At 43.1% G+C, this 16,886-nt stretch overlaps 1 protein-coding gene across 2 annotated transcripts in view; it reads left to right on the plus strand.

The window, feature by feature from the left end:
- Positions 1-16,266, plus strand: part of CTXN3 (cortexin 3) — a 79,846-nt gene extending 63,580 nt beyond the window's left edge. The window contains exon 2 of one of the 2 annotated variants that reach the window (XM_082275834.1): positions 15,518-16,266. In XM_082275834.1, coding sequence (XP_082131960.1) covers positions 15,565-15,858 — 294 coding nt within the window. In that variant the 5' untranslated portion in view covers positions 15,518-15,564 and the 3' untranslated portion in view covers positions 15,859-16,266. The remainder of the gene's footprint in view (positions 1-15,517) is intronic. The other variant, XM_082275833.1, reaches the window with a different exon arrangement.
- The last annotated feature ends 620 nt before the right edge of the window (positions 16,267-16,886 follow it).

A 16,886-nucleotide genomic window follows, 5' to 3' on the forward strand; every position in this document is an offset into this window, starting at 1 on the left:
TAAAGAAATTGAAAAAAATCTACCTTTTACATCAATTTAGGCCAACGTGTATTCAGCTACATATGTTTAGTAAAAAAAAATCCCAATAAGCGTAAATTGATCACTTTGCACAAAAGTTATAGCGTCTACAAACAATGGGATATTTTTATAGAATTTTTATTTATTTTTTTATATTTTTACTAGTATTGGCGGTGATCAGCGATTTTTAGCAGGACTGCAACATTGCGGTGGACAAATTGGACAACTAACTGACACTTTTTTGGGGACCAGTGACACTAATGCAGTGATCAGTGCCAGTGGCGGCCCATGCATAGGGGGCGCCAGAGCGCCCCCCCCCCCTAAAAAAAAAGAAAAAAAAAATAGAAAAAAAAAAAAATGACAAAAAGAACAAATAAAGTTTTGAAAAAAAAAAAAATCATGTTCGCAGGCCTATGCGCTGGGCCTGGTGGCTATGGGGGGGGGGGGGGGGTTTACGACCCAGAAGAGGCGCCGATTGGCTGCCTTCTGGGGGCGTAACCTGGGCGCAGGAAAAAGCGCTGAGCCACCCCCACCTTCGTGATATCCTGGCTGTGATTGGTCCAGTCTCCAGCCTGGACCAATCATCATCCAGGACATCGCTGACTCGCAATGGGGGCGATGCCGGTGCGTGCGTTAGTCACGCACCGTCACCGCCCGATCTCCTTACCGCCGCCCGGACCGGAAGACAGAAGGCTGAAGAGGAGGACGTCCACGGCGCTGCTCGTCTCGGTTCCCGGAATCCCGCCATCCCGCCGCCATCAGAAGGTAAGTGATTGAAGCCGACCTGTGCCCTCACCTGTGCCATGCCTGTACCATCACCTGTGCCATCACCTGTGCCATGCCTATGCCATCACCTGTGTCATGCCTATGCCATCAACTGTGCCATCACCTGTGCCATGCCTATGCCATCACCTGTGCCATGCCTATGCCATCACCTGTGCCATCACCTGTGCCATGCCTATGCCATCACCTGTGCCATGCCTATGCCATCACCTGTGCCATCACCTGTGCCATGCCTATGCCATCACCTGTGCCATGCCTATGCCATCACCTGTGCCATCACCTGTGCCATGCCTATGCCATCACCTGTGCCATCACCTGTGACATGCCTATGCCATCACCTGTGCCATGCCTATGCCATCACCTGTGCCATGCCTATACCATCACCTGTGCAATGCCTGTACCATGACCTCAAAGTCATGCAATTTTTTTACCGCGTTTTTTGCCGCGAAGCAAGACCTATTACATCTTTCTTTTTGCGCCCCCCCCCCCAAAAAATTTTGAGCACCAGCCGCCACTGATCAGTGCTAAAAAATACATTTACTGTACTAATGACACTGGCAGGGAAGGGATTAACATCAGGAGCAAAGGGTTAAATGTGTCCCTAGGAGGTGCTTTCTAACTGTGTGGGGGTTGCTATGACTGGGGGGGAGACAGAGATCAGTGTTCATGCTTAGCAGGAACACAAGATCTCCATCAGGTCCCCTTGCAGAACGGTGATCTGTCTTGTTTACATGGGCAGATCGCTGTTCAGCCTCTCAAGGAAAGGATCACGGGTGGCTGGCGGACATGGGGTCCGTTGGACCTGCTGATTGGCATCCCCTGTGTCGAATCAAGGCGTGATCGTGCCTCCGGAAGTGCACGTGCGCCTCCCTGTGGCTATTGCATGAAATGACGTATTATGCAGTATTGATGCAGTATTAACACTTTTTTCAAGTCATCCATTAACGAACATTGCCATAATACATGGAAATGCACCTGCTCTATGTGTGGTGCATTGCAATTCAATTCATTGTGAATTACACCATAACATATTGTACAGGGGAGCGAGGGAGCTTGAGAGCAGGAGGTTTTGAGAGGAAGGAAGAGAGCGATTAGGTTGGTATTTCAAGACTATGTCAAGGGAGAAACCATGAATTGTGATGCACTACAGTTTTTTTTTAAAAAAAGGGGCATACACATTGTTTAATCTGTTGTGGTGTGTTTTCATTCCATTCATACTGAATAGGCTGCCCTAACACAATGCACTGCCTGCCATAACACACATTAACACATGTGCATCAATGCATCGCAATAGAATGCCTTTGTGTGAATGGGTTCTCATCTGGAGTTAGGTTTTAATGTATTAGCCACTTATGTGAAGTCCATTCAAATCTTTAATCCATCTAACACTAACCCCCCCCTCCATAGGTTGACAGGGCTGCTTTGCATGGGTGGCTAAGTTGCTCCTCCATAGTGGAAGAGTGAGAGTAACCACCCTAAAACAAGTGGTATGTTACTGGCCAAATCAAATAAAAAACGCCCCAAGAAAAATAAAAAATCCCCCAAGAAAAGAAAAGTTTGCTACACATACAACCCTCTATGAACTTTCAGCGGTACTGAGGGAGTAAAAAATTTAAAAAGAGGCTTTTTTTTTTTAATGACTGAGATGAAAGCAGCCTGTTTTATTATGAATGTCCAAAATAAAGAGTTTATATAAACAATTAAAAAAAGTACTAATCAAAACTTGACAAAATATAAATGACATTTACTAAAAACATTATGGGTTTTCTCTAACAGTGATATTTCACGTATAGCTGAGTCGCCTGTTCGCTGAGTCACCTTATGTATCATTTTGGGATTCCTCTGGCAAAGATCTTTTCGATAGGATACATTATTTCCATTGTGTTTACCTGATATGTTTATTCAGCCTGGAAATGTTTTATTTCCCTGGAAAATCACTGAAACGACTGACCTGACAGAAAATACGCAGTATATTATTATTCCCTCAGAGTGCTACTGACTAGAGAGCTACTATTACTCCGTAATACAATTACTTTGTTATTTGAGAAAAGTGAAAGAGAAATAACGCCTCAAGGGAAAACGTCTATACATTCTAAGCCTTAATGCTTTACAGTAAAAATAGGAGTGAGAATCTTTTTGTAGAAAAAAAAAAATTCTCAATTCTGGAAACTTTATCACTTTAGAAGTTGTTGGGGTGGGGAGTGGGAACGGAAAACTTTGTGACGGAGGGTAAAACAGATCCAAACGCCTGAAGTCAATTTTGTAACTTTGACATGTGTTAGTAAAACTGTACATATCATCACATCTAATCTCTAACGAGCAGGGCCCTATATTTCCTCCTGTATTGAATTGTATTGTAACTCTATTGTCTGTCCTCACATTGTAAAGCGATGCGCAAACTGTTGGCGCTATATAAATCCTGTATAATAATAATAATCTACTTTGTCTATCCAGGTCACAGGTGAATTATACCTTATTTTTTTTCCAGGATAAATTGGGCTTTCTTTTGGTGATAAATGGTAATGGATATTTCCTGCTTTTTTTTTTATTATTATCAATTGAAAAATGGTCCAAAATTGTAAAAAAAAAAAAAAGACTTAGCCGTATATCTTTTGCTACTACCATAACTTACCACCAAAGAAAAGCCTAAAACAAATTCTCCTGCTCCTGACAAATGCATCGATAGCCATGTTTATGTTATTTGTTTTTTCTACCCGTAGTAGAGCCCAGAAACAATAGTGCGTATTTTCCTTTTTTTTTTATTTTAATCCTAACTAAAACACACCGAGACTGATACTAATTAAAAAAAAAAAAAAATCCTATTTAAAGCGGTAGTATACCGCTTTTTTTTTACTTTTAACTACAGGTAAGCCTATAATAAAGCTTACCTGTAGGTACAATTAATATCTCCTAAACCTGCACAGTTTAGGAGATATTACCACTGCATGCAGCCGCTGACGAGTGCGGCGCATGCGCTCTGAAGGTCCGGCGGACCTTCAGAGTTCCTTGCCAGGAATTTCAGGAAAATTACTCCCGCTCGCACACGCGGGAGTGACGTCATCGCGGCTCCGGCCACTCACAGGGCCGGAGACGCAGAACCCAGAAGAGATGCAGTGGGCAGGCCCAGACTGGCCATAGGGCAGACCGGGCATTTTCCCGGTGGGCCGCGGTCCGCAGACATCACAAAAAGTTCCCCCACAGTCACTGCGGCCGCCGGCCGGCTTCGCGGACAATCAGCCTTCTGCTCAGGGGGGGTGTGAGTCACACCCCCCCCCCCCCCCTGAGCAGAAGGCTAATTGGCCGCGAAGCCAGACAAGGGAGTAGTCAACACTCACTCAGTCAAATGTTCCTTGCCGCCAGTGTCATTCTCGGCGCGGCCAGCCCAGCCCGCATCTCTCAAGCAGCTGCAGTCAGACTCAGATGTGGCAGCTTCTTCAGTCCAGGGCCCAGGCTGCTCACAGGGGATGGCGGCCGTGGCAGGGAGAAGGTAAGTGAGTGCAGACAGTGCTGTGCAGCCCCGGTGTTGTGGGGAAACCGATTTCGGCACAACATCGGCCGACCGTGTGTGCTGAATATAGGAGGGGGATGGGGCGGCTCAGGATGCTGCCGCTCTGTAACGTGATTATGAAGTTTACTGCCTCGTAACTTGATACAGCTTTCCAAATGCTTGCAGCCTGAGGGCACCGTCCGTGACCGTCTCCCGGACTGGGAAATGGGAATGACATTCCTACAATGCACAAACCAATAGGGAATACTTAGCAAGGAGCATAAACCACTTTTTGTGACATTGGCAACATTTTTTTTTTTTTTTACCATAAGCAATTTTTGAATGCCAGGACTATGGCAGAGGCTGTTTGAGGGTTGAGGTTACAGTAGTAATCAGGGTGGGGGTCTGGGCAGAGGTTAGTAACTTCTTATTTGGTTAAGTGATCACCGAATCTTCTGAATTACAATGATGATGTGTTACTCCTAACACAACCTTCTACAAAAAAAAAAAAAGAAAACAATGATGGTAATACCAATGATATGATGCAAAATGTATCCAATTGTATTGATCCTCAATGCTAATGATCAGTAAAGGTCCCTATAGCATTCACCAACCCAAAACTCTTTCCATATCCTTCCCATATCTCTAAAGGAGAGGTGGGGGTGCACTCGAAAATCCAATATTCCCAATATACAGGTACCAGGGACGCCACTAGACTCTTGACGCCTATAGAACATGCTGCAGGTCTTCTACTGAGTTCCCCCGGTCACCTTTTGAGATATGGAGACAATACATTCTAGAATCCTAGCAATTCACAGAAAAAAAAAAAATCTGACTTAAGCTGGAATACTTTTTTGTGTGCAAAAATGGTTTTAGGATAAGTGCATGCGCTTTTTTTTGGCAGCACGTCACACCGCAGCTGCAGAGTGCGTCCATCGGGAATTGCGCTGTGCCACCATTTTTATGCTCACATAACATGCATTGCGGAATTTGCAGTAAAGCATGCATTAACACCAAACATGGTGAGAAACTGAGTACTAAATAGATGAAGTGAATCAGCCCTTAATGTAATTATACAGTTTAGCAATGGAAATGGCTCTGCTATCAGATAGTAGAAAGATTTTTTTTAAATTTAGGGATAGTTCACAGGCTGCATATAGAGGATTTGATGTTTCCCTATTGCTCCTGCTGCCGCTGGAATCTGGATGCGCCATAGGAACGCCACGCCCCGCCCCGCCATGCCCCAGTCACGCCCCCGTCACGCCCCCCCCCCCCCCCTCACGGGCTGCTCAGTCCAAAATGCCCGGGCCTATTTTTTTCCCACTGGGGGTATGCGATGCATACTAGCTCATTATGTCTTTGTCTTGCAGGTTTTTTTTTTTTTGTCATTAGAGTTTACTACCGCTTTAAACAACTAACTGACCTTTGACTGTTGACCCTTACCTTGGCCTTTGACCCTAACACTAACCCTGTCACTGACCCAGATCTAGCCTTGATCTAGGTATTTTTTTAATCTACATTATGACTTTTTTTTTTTTTTACACACTTTTGTTTGTGTACATCTTTCTTTCTGCTCTGGCAAGAAGAGAAAGATACAATGTCCAATACAAAGATAAAAAAAATCCTGCACAAACAATACTAACCCTGACCTTTGACCATTGACCCTTACCTTGACCTTTGATCCTAACACTAACCCTGTCACTGTCCCAGATCAAGCCTTGATCTAGGTATTTTTTGAATCTACATTATTTTTTTTTTTTTACACACTTTTGTTTGTATATACAGTATCTTTCTTTCTGCTCTCGCAAGAAGAGAAAGATACAATGTATCCTTCTCTCCATTCAGAGGAGGAAAAAAAACACAGGGGCGGGCTGCACAGTGACTGATCAGAGGCTATCACAGTGATCAGGCGAGTGGGAACCACAATCATTACAGGTGGTATGTACAGGTGTCAGTAAGGCCCCTTTCACACAGGCTGACTGTTCAGATCCTCCTGTCAGTTTTTCAGGCGGATCTGAACGGATGCCTCATGCATCTCTATGGGGCATCGGATGTCAGCGGAGAAATGTCCACTGACATCCGATCGATCAAATCTGGACGGATGGAAACCCTATTTTACATCCGTCCAGTGGATCAGATCAGATGGGATCGGATGAGAACGGACAGACGGTCCGATCGAACGACGATCGATCCCCCGCTGAGAAAAACTAAGTCCGTCTGATGGACTCTCTGTGTGAAAGGGGCCTAAGAGCTTAAAAATCTGTTTTTTACCCACCCCCTATCCTGGCATCTGAAGTCATCGGCCCTGATCTGCAGCCCTCTCCTTTTCAGCTGTTCAAAGTACAGAATTTATAAAGCTTGTCTAAGCGTCCAGAAATCAAGGGATGTGGAGCTGAAGTTACGCTCTTAATAGCTCATTGAGAAGAGCTCTGAAAGGTGATTGGAGGGAAGCACATAGCACACAGGAACAGAACTGAGGCTGTCAATCACTAGCTAAGTGCTGGAGCTCCCTCCTTTGTCACCTTTTTACCTCTTGGTGTCAGGAAAACTTGTCAAAAGTGACTCATATAGATAGCAGAGGAATGAGGCAGCAGACAGAAATTACATTTAGAGCCCTGGATTCAGAAAAGCACACACTATAGAGAGATATGCTTTGTTTATAGTTCATGTCGGTCGGAGGTTTACAACCACTTTACCTAACTCCCACCCGCCGTATAGTATAGACAATTGATGGCCGAGGGGTGGTTGTCTTGTTCTGGGATGACGTCATATGACATCGCCCCACTCTCGCTGCAGTCGTGCGCAGTGTCTGGGACATGGCACATCCTTGATCTCAGTAAAGGGCCGATGTCCAATCACAGCTATCACATGTAAACAAGGATATGCCGGTTATCGGCTTTCCTCTTCTCACACTGACAGCATGTGAGGAGAAGAGAGCCAGTCAGCGGCATTTCTGCACAGGGGAGACCTGTACAGATAATCAGGCCACTGATTATCAGTGCAGCGCCAACAGTGCCAATCAGTGATGCCAATTAGTGCTGCCTTTCAGTGCCTATCAGTGCCACCTATCAGTGGTGCATATTAGTGCCTCCTCATCAGTGCCACCTTATCAGCGCACATCAGTGAAGAAGAAAAATGACTTAATCGCTTTTATGAATAGATGAGCAGACCTTTCAATCATCCGCCTATCCTTCAGTCGTAGAGTGTGTTTAATTCATAGAAGTGATAGTACAGCTTTTGTGAATGAGAGGTGGAGGGAAGGCTGATGCTTGACTATTTTTCACACTAGGCAAGACCAGCTACTTGCACCCCCTCATGATGATATCATTATACAAAACTGCAAGAGAGACACAAGATGGTAAAAAAGAACATGCGGCGCACAGGGCGCTGCAGCAACTATTGGGTGTGGTTCTCATCGTGCTGAATATTGGCCGATGCTTAAAGAGACACAGAGTTCAGGGGTCAGTAGTAAGTGAGGCACATTTTAGGGGTCAGTAGAAAGTGGCGGGGACATTTTTGAGAATAGATATGGTTAGGCAGGAATACTAGTCCAGGGGTCCATACTAAGTGAGGCAGATTTTAGGGGTTAAAAGTAAGTGTGGGGGGGGGGGGTGACTTTCTTGAGAATAGACATGGTTAGGCAGGATTACTACTTTAATAACAAATGAAAGAAGATTCTGACTACATAAGGAGTGCATTGTTTCATGGGTCAGCAGACTAATACACTTCCAGTGTGACAAGCAGGGCAGAATGAGCCATGTGTGAGGTGCTTTGACTGTGCAGGAAGGTTTAGGTCGGTAGGAGAGAGGTGGAATGAGGAGGAGGTGGATGGGAGTTGCATTAACCTGGGGGGGGGGTAGGTGGGTGACATGGATGCCCAGTGATTAGGAAGGTATGGAGGGAGATGCTACACCTGGAAGAGAGAAGGTGAGGTGGCATGAGGGGTAGGTGAGGCAGTATGAGGGGTAGGTGAGGCAGTATGAGGGGTGGTTGAAGCAGTATGGGGGGTGAGTGAGTCAGTATGAGGGGTGGGTGAGACAGTATCAGGGGTAGGTGAGATAGTATGAGCAGTAGGTGAGGCAGTATCAGGGGTGGGTGAAGCAGTATGGGGGGTAGGTGAGGTGGGAAGACCTTTGTACAGGTACCATCTACAGGATATTCAGCTCACCTGAGTCCCTCAGGGCTGCTGGTCAGCCTGGAACATCTGTGCAGAGCTTGCCGTGTCCCAGTTTCCAGCCTGCAGTGATGTCCCTCCCTGGCCAGGTAGGTCAGATGTATGAAGTTCTGTCCTTGTCCTCCTTCTCTGAATGGTGGGACCTGGGGCAGGGCAAGCATGTGATTGGTTGCTAGGACCACAGATGTCCTAGCAACCAATCACATGCTTGCCCCTCTCCCAGGCCTTGACTTTTAGAGAAGGAGGAGATCAAGGACGGAGGAGGGGGGAGTCTGGGGACCACACAGCCGCCGCCGTCCAGCCTATATTCTCTGACAGATCTAATTGTTGAGGCTGAGCAGCATGGCTTGATGTGGTAGCAGAGACTACCTGGGCGTTTGGGCTAGGTGCTTTTGGGGGGGGGTTCAGTCCCCCCAACCCCCCATTATCTACGTCCCTGCGACGTAGAGTATGGAAACCAGTGGCCGTGGCTGCGCCCTATTACCTAGCGGTAATGCCAGCCCTGGTTGGAGGGCAATCTTAGTCAGACTTTCTTGATGAATTTGATTACAGTGGGAAGGAGGAGGGGTAGAGGGGAGGAAGAAACAGGAGACAGCACAACAAGAGACACATCACACTGATAGCAAATAATTCCCTTTGCGCTGATTTTTTGAAGCACTGAACAGCGTGTATTGTGAATTTTTGCCCTGGGAAGACATAGGGGTTGATTTACTAAAGCAAAATAGACTGAGCACTTTGCAAGTGCAGTTGCCCTCTGCAAGGGTATTTGCTCCAGTAAATGAGGGGTAGCTCTGTTAACTTCCATCATCCAATCATGTGCAAGCAAAAATGCTTTTTTTTATTTTCCTTGCATGTGATTGGGTATTTTTTGCAGCAAGTGCCCTTGCAGAGTGCACAGTCTATTTGCCTTTAGTAAATCAACCCCACTGGGTCTCATTTTTGTATCCATTATTTTCAACAGTAATCAAGAATGCCATTTCCTTGGTGAAAACCAATATTGAGTAAACAAAAAAAAAAAAAAAAAAAGAAATAGTAGACGAAAACTAACAAAAGACAACACATTTTTTTTAGTTTTGGATAGAAATGTGCAGTTGAAGTCACTTAGCGGGTATTTAAAAAGTCTGCAGGCCCCCTCTATGTTTTTCATATTGAAAATTCATTGGAGATAATAAGAAAGATGCAGTTTACTTTAAATGGATCCTGAGACTTTAAGAGGCGCCTTTAATTTTCTATATTTTTTATATTTAGAATTCTTTACACGTGTTATTTATCAAAATCTTTTTACGAAAAGAAGACTTCAGCACTATCAGGAAGCTGATATTTGCAAGTGAGAGGAATTAAGAGTATTTTAGGCATTAAAGAAAACAACTAATGGTTTGTCAGTGCCTGTAGTTTAGTCCCGGAGCCAATTTTGTGCTTTTAGCGATATGACAGGTGGACTCAAACATTTGTCAAGTAAATCACAAAAATTGCATTAAGTAACAGGGATATTTATACACATACTGGTGTTTCTATTTAATGCTTTTCAGGCCTTAGCTCAATTGCCAAACATCAAATCTTTCGTTATTCCAAATAGTGGTTAGAATTACAACCTTGTACCCTTGTTTATAGGTTTATTTCCCACATGCCTGTTGATTACTTTCAATTTTGCTATTCTTTGTAAAAGGGATTTAAATAAAAAGACACACAAAGAATTTTATCAAAGTTTTGAATTCCTGATCAAAAAGTAATTAACCACTTCCCGCAAACCGAGGTACCTGTACTTCGGCTTGAAGAAGTGGTTATACCGGGGTGATGCAGCTGCAGGCATCAACCGGTACCATTTTATTAGAGCCGGTGGTCAGCTTTCTGATGATAACAACCGATGCGGCTCAGCAGCCGCTCAGTCATTATCACGGTGAGCGGGAGGGGACGTTCCCCCCCGCGCGCAAGCTCTGTCCGAGTAACCAGCAACCAGCAACCTGTCTGAGCAACCAGCCGGGAACGTCCGCCGCTGGTTAGAGTCCTGAATGAAGCTGGATTCAGCTTGGATCGGGTCCCCGATCAAGTAACCCCGAAGCAATGTCACATCAGGTTTGCTTGGCCACTAACAGCGCCGATTTAAAAAAGGTGACAGTATTCAAAAATGCAGGTTTCGGCATTTTGAATACTTTGAAGTGCAGAAGAGGGATTTGGGGTGTTTTAGACCCCAGATCCCTCAATAAAGAGTACCTGTCACTGCCTATTACTGTCACATGGGATGTTTACATTGTTTGTTACAGCAATAAAAGTGGTCAGATTTTTTTTTTTTTAAAGAAACAGTGATAAAAATAAAAAAAAATAAATAGGAAAAAAACATTTTTAAAGTGCACCTGTCCCCGTGAGCGCGCGCACCAAAGAAAACGCATACGTAAGTCGCAACCACAAATGTAAACGATGCTCAAATCACACATGTGAGGTATTGCTGTGATCACCAGAGTGAGAGCAACGATTCTAGCAACTCCTCTGTAATTTTAAACTGGTAACCGTTAAAATTTTTTAACCGGTTGCCGACCGCCGCACGACTATATACTGCGGCGGTCAGCCCCGGCCAGGCAGAGTGACGTATCGGTACGTCACTCGCCTGTCACTGACTTGCGAGCCTATCGCGGGCGGGCGCGCGCCCGCCGAGGCGCGCGCCCGCCGCGGCTCGTTCACAGGCAAGTCAGTGCATGTGACCGGTGGACTCGATGTCCGCCAGTCACACTGCGATCGCTCCTGTGAAGGGAGAAAGACAGAGCAGCTTGTGTAAACAAGCTGCCTGTCAGTTCTCCCTGTGTAAAAGTGAAGATCTGACCGTTCTACTATGTAGAACGGTTGATCTTTGCTTTTACACCAATAGGAATGTCCCTACACAGTTAGAATCACGCCCCTAGGACACACTTAACCCCTCCCTGTCCAATAAAGTTAACCCCTTCCCTGCCAGTGTCATTTTTGCAGTAACAGTGCATATGTATAGCACTGATTACTGCAGTAATGTCACTGGTAACCCCAAAAGTGTCAAAAATGTCAGTCAAGGGTCCGATCTGTCCGCCGCAATGTCGCAGTACCAAAAAAAAAAATCGCAGATCGCCGCCATTACGCGTTAAAAAAAAAAACACCAAAAATGACAGAAATCTTTCCCTTTGTTAGTAAACGCGATAACTTTTGCGCAAACCAATCAAAATACGCTTTTTGCGATTTTTTTTACCAAACATAGGTAGCATAAAACAAATTGGCCGAAAAATGTTAAAAAATTTTGATTTTTACTTTTTTTTTTGGGGAATTTCATATAAAAAAATGTGAAAAATATTGTTATTTTTGCAAAATTTACGCTCTTTTTTTGTTTATAGCGCGTGATCAAAAAATCGCACAGGTGATCAAATACCACCAAAAGAAAGCTCTGTTTGTGGGAAAAAAAGGACGTCAAATTCGTTTAGGTACAGCGTCGCACGACCGCGCAATTGTCCGTTAAAGTCACGCAGTAAAAAATCGCAAAAAAAACCCTGGTCCTTTAGCAGCCAAATCCTCCGGGGCTTAAGTGGTTAAAAGGTTGCCTATGGAGATTTTTAAAGTACCATAGTTTGTCGCCATTCCACGAATGTGCGCAATTTTAAACCGTAACATGGTAGGTATCTATTTATTCAACGTGACATCATCTTTCACAATATACAAAATTGGGCTAACTTTACTGTTTAGTTTCTTTTAAATTTAGTAAAGTGTATTTTTTCCAAAGAAATTGCGTTTGAAAGACCGCTGCGCAAATACGGAGTGACAAAAAATATTGCAACGACCGCCATTTGATTCTCCAGAGTCATTGCTAAAAAATATATAAATAATGTTTGGGGGTTCTATGTAATTTTCTAGCAAAAAATACTGATTTTAACTTGTAAACAACGTGTCAGAAATAAGCTTGGTCCTTAAGTGGTTAATGATGATCTGCTTATTCCTACAGAATGATTACAGAACATAAAAATACAGTACATATAGAAATACATTTTTTTTAAAATACAGTATGTACATAAATAGAGCACGTATTATACTGCATATAGAATCCAGTGTATTTATACAGTATATATACATTTACTGGCCACTTTATTAGGTACATCTTGCTAGTATCGAGTTGGACCCCCTTTTGTCTTCAGAACTGCCTTATTTCTTTGTGGCATCGATTCAACAAGGTGTTTGAAACATTTCTCAAAGGTTTTGGTTCCATATTGACATAATAGCATCACGCAGTTGCTGCAGATTTGTCGGCTGCACATCCATGATGCGAATCTGGTGACTGTGGAAGCCATTGGAGTACAGTGAACTCATTGTCATGTTCAAGAAACCAGTTTGAGATGATTTGAGCTTTGTAACATGGTGCATCATCCTGTCGGAAGTAACCATCAGAAGATGGGTACATTGTTGTCTTAAAGGGATGGACATGGTCAGCAAAAATACTCAGGTAGGTCTTGCTGGCCGACTGATGTCATAGGGAAATCTTGACCCCTCCCACTTCTCTCAATAGATCGGGGCCGGCCAGCACAGCTGCTCTGTGAGAAAAGGTATTTAGACTTTTAATAAAAAAAACCCCCAAATATACAGTAGTTCATGGCAGAATACCCGGAGGGGATACATGTAAAGTCACATAGTGATTTTACAATCCCTTTAAATCCACTTTCTTCCCCATTTTGATGCATTTTGGAACTTCAGCATGTCTAAATGTATTGAGTTGCTATCATGTGATTAGCTGATTAGCAATCTGTGTTACCAAGCAATTGAACAGGTGTACCTAATAGAGTGCCGGTGAGTGTGTATGTGTGTATATATATATATATATATATATATATATATATATATATATACTGTATATAAACGGTATCTCACAAAAGTGATTACACCCTTAACATTTTTGTAAATATTTTATTATATCTTTGCATGTGACAGCACTGAAGAAATTATACAGCCAGTAATGTCTAAACTGCTGGCAACAAAAGTGAGTACACCCCTAAGTGAAAATGTCCAAATTGGGCCCAAGTAGCCATTGTCCCTCCCCGGTGTCATGTGACTCGTAAGTATTACAAGGTCTCAGGTGGGAATGGGGAGCAGGTGTGTTAAATTTGGTGTTATCGGTCTCACTCTCTCATACTGGTCACTGCAAGTTCCACATGGCACCTCATGTCAAAGAACTCTCTGAGGATCTGAAAAAAAGAATTGTTGCTCTACATAAAGATAGTCTAGGCTATAAAAAGATTGCCAAGACCCTGAAACTGAGCTGCAGCACGGTGTCCAAGACCATACAGCGGTTTAACAGGACAGGTTCCACTCAGAACAGACCTCGCCATGGTCGACCAAAGAAGTTGAGTGCATGTGCTCAGCGTCATATCCAGAGGTTGTCTTTGGGAAATAGATGGATGAGTGCTGCCAACATTGCTGCAGAGATTGAAGGGGTGGGGGGGTCAGTCTGTCAGTGCTCAGATCATACGCTGCATACTGCATCAAATGGGTCTGCATGGCTGACCAATTTGATGCAGGTGTTTCAAGCATGTGGACGGCAACCAGGTGAGGAGTACAAAGACAAGTGTGTCTTTCATTCAGTCAAGTATGGTGGTGGGAGTGTCATGGTCTGGGGCTGCATGAGTGCTGCCGACACTTGGGAGCTACAGTTCATTGAGGGAACCATGAATGCCAACATGTGCTGTGACATACTGAAGCAGAATATGATCCCCTCTCTTCGGAGACTGGGCTGCAGGGCACTATTCCAACATAATACCGACCCCAAACACACCTCCAAGACAACCACTGCCTCGCTAAAGAAACTGAGGGTAAAGGGGATGGACTGGCCAAGCATGTCTCCAGACCTAAACCCTATTGAGCATCTGTGGGGCATCCTCAAACAGAAGGTGGAGGAGCGCAAGGTTTTTAACATCCACCAGCTCTGTGATGTCGTCATAGAAGAGTGGAAGAGGACTCCAGTGGTAACCTGTGAAGCTCTGGTGAACTCCATGCCCAAGAGGGTTAAGGCAGTGCTGGAAAATAATGGTGGCCACACAAAATATTTATACTTTGGACCCAATTTGGACTTTTTTACTTAGGGGTGTACTCACTTTTGTTGCCAGCAGTTTAGACATGAATGGCTGTGTATTGAGTTATTTTGAGGGGACAGCAAATTTACACTGTTATACCAGCTGTACACTCACTACTTTACATTGTAGCAAAGTGTCATTTCTTCAGAGTTGTCACATGAAAAGATATAATAAAATATTTACAAAAGAGTGAGGGGTGTACTCACTATTGTGAGATACTGTGCATATATATAGCCGGTAAGTTACTGGCTACAAGTGTATACTTAATGTGCTGTAACCCCTTTGCATTATATATTGATCAGTTTGGTATTTTTCTTTTTTTTTTTGGGGGGGGGGGGGTTCACCTGGTTACTTGCATAGACTACCATGTTTACCTGTTGGTGCTGTCCAGATAAAAGATATCTTGTAGGTACACTTGCACACAGTTTTTGAAGAAACTCGGCAGGTAGGTTGTTCCAAAGATCTTGGAGAATTAACCACAGATCTTCTGTGGATGTAGACTGGCTAAAATCTTTTGATGATATTGAGATCAGGGCACAGTGGGGACCAAACCATTGCTTCCAGGAATCATTTTGCAGAAGATAGTTCTTAATGATATTTGATGTATGTTTGGAGGTCATTGTCCTACTGCAGAAAAATGTAGAGCCAATCGCATGCCTCCCTGATGATATGGCATAATGGATAAGTATGTGCCTGTTTTTCACAGCAGGGCAGGTTTAATGTAATAAAAGTAATTCAAAGATATTCCTATCCCTGCTGCAAAAAGTGCCTAAACTGCTGCAAGTAGGACATGTGAAGCATGCAGACCAAAGTGTGTATACTAAAGCAACTGTGTTGCAGCCTAAACAGCTATATTGCTAGCAAATGGGCAGTAAGTTCATATCTGCTTTCTCTGTGTTTTTGTAAAAATCAAGGCAAAACTCTTAGATGTAAAAAAGGCAATACAAATGTTTTTTTCTATTTGACTTAGACTTCTTTCTTTTATAGACTCTCAGTTCAAGTCAACGTACTTCTATCATGATTTTGGAGACGTTATGAAGAGGAAAAAGACATTCTGGAATTGTTTGTTTCCATTTTCCTGGACGATGGATGGAGAGACTTTACCTTCCACAATGTTACCCACGCTGAACGCCTCCTATGGCTCCTCAATGACACTGGAACAAAAGACCACGTTTGCCTTTGTCATTTTACTATTTATCATTTTAGGTGTCCTCATTGTTAGGTGTTTCAGGATCCTTCTTGACCCATACAGGAGTATGCCAACTTCTACTTGGGCAGATGGAGTAGATGGACTTGAAAAAGGCCAGTTTGACTATGCTCTTGCATAGTGACTAAACCCACTAGTGCTTTCCTGGACTTAGTGAAATAATTCCAAGATACAAGTGATGACATTAAACGTAAGGCTGGAAGTCAGTTGTACTGAATACAGAGAAGAAATGAGTTTTTTGTAGTAGAAAAACATATCTAAAACATTAGTGTTACAGGGATTTTTTACAACCACATTTCCAATACTCTTGTTTTAAATTAAATGTGTAGAGCACTGCTGTAAGATAAAACACAAAAATACTAGATTCTAAGATTTACTGTGTTTTAGAGTCAAGATTCCTATTATTCTAAGTGATTCCTTAAAGGCCATGGTCTAAAATTGTTCTCAGGTGTGTTAACCTGAATTAAAAGGCACCATCATGTTCACAACCTCTATTTATATTGTTACATCAACAACAATATTAATAATAAATGCACTCTTCCTGTAAACTTCTCTCTTTCTCTATTCTCAGCAGTGTATGCCTATTGTTTGGTGTATAGAAAGTGATGACTTCTACTATTTGGCGTCACTAACCTTTTTATGGAAATGCAACATCATCAATATTTTGGGTATTTTATATGCAGATTTTATATGCAGATTCTGTTTAGCTATTGGACATTTTACTGCTTCTATATAAATGCGTGTGCTTTATTTCCACCACTTTTGCTGGGGTGCAGGTACATTTCTTGGGGACTCAATAAAATATGAACCAGTGCTCCAGGATCCCAGGAAAATAACTCATGGAAAATAACTTATGTATTTGATCTTTATTAGACTGAAAACTATAATTTTACTCAAATTGGTGCATATAATCCAATACAAAAGAATGTTACACTTTTCTTAACATGGTAGCAGTGGGAGAGTGCTAGCTATATATATCTTCTAAGAATCTGTTCTAATGTTGGGTGTGTGCACACACCCATTAGTAACTTACAGTGGTTGATTTATTAAAGGCAAATAGATTGTGTACTTTTCAAAGTGCAGTTGCTCCAGAGCTTAGTAAATGAGCAGAAGCTCTGCTGACTTCCATCTTCCAATCATGTACAAGTA

Source organism: Pelophylax lessonae (assembly GCF_965119305.1).
Source record: "Pelophylax lessonae genome assembly, chromosome: 1".
NCBI classification, from domain to species: domain Eukaryota; kingdom Metazoa; phylum Chordata; class Amphibia; order Anura; family Ranidae; genus Pelophylax; species Pelophylax lessonae.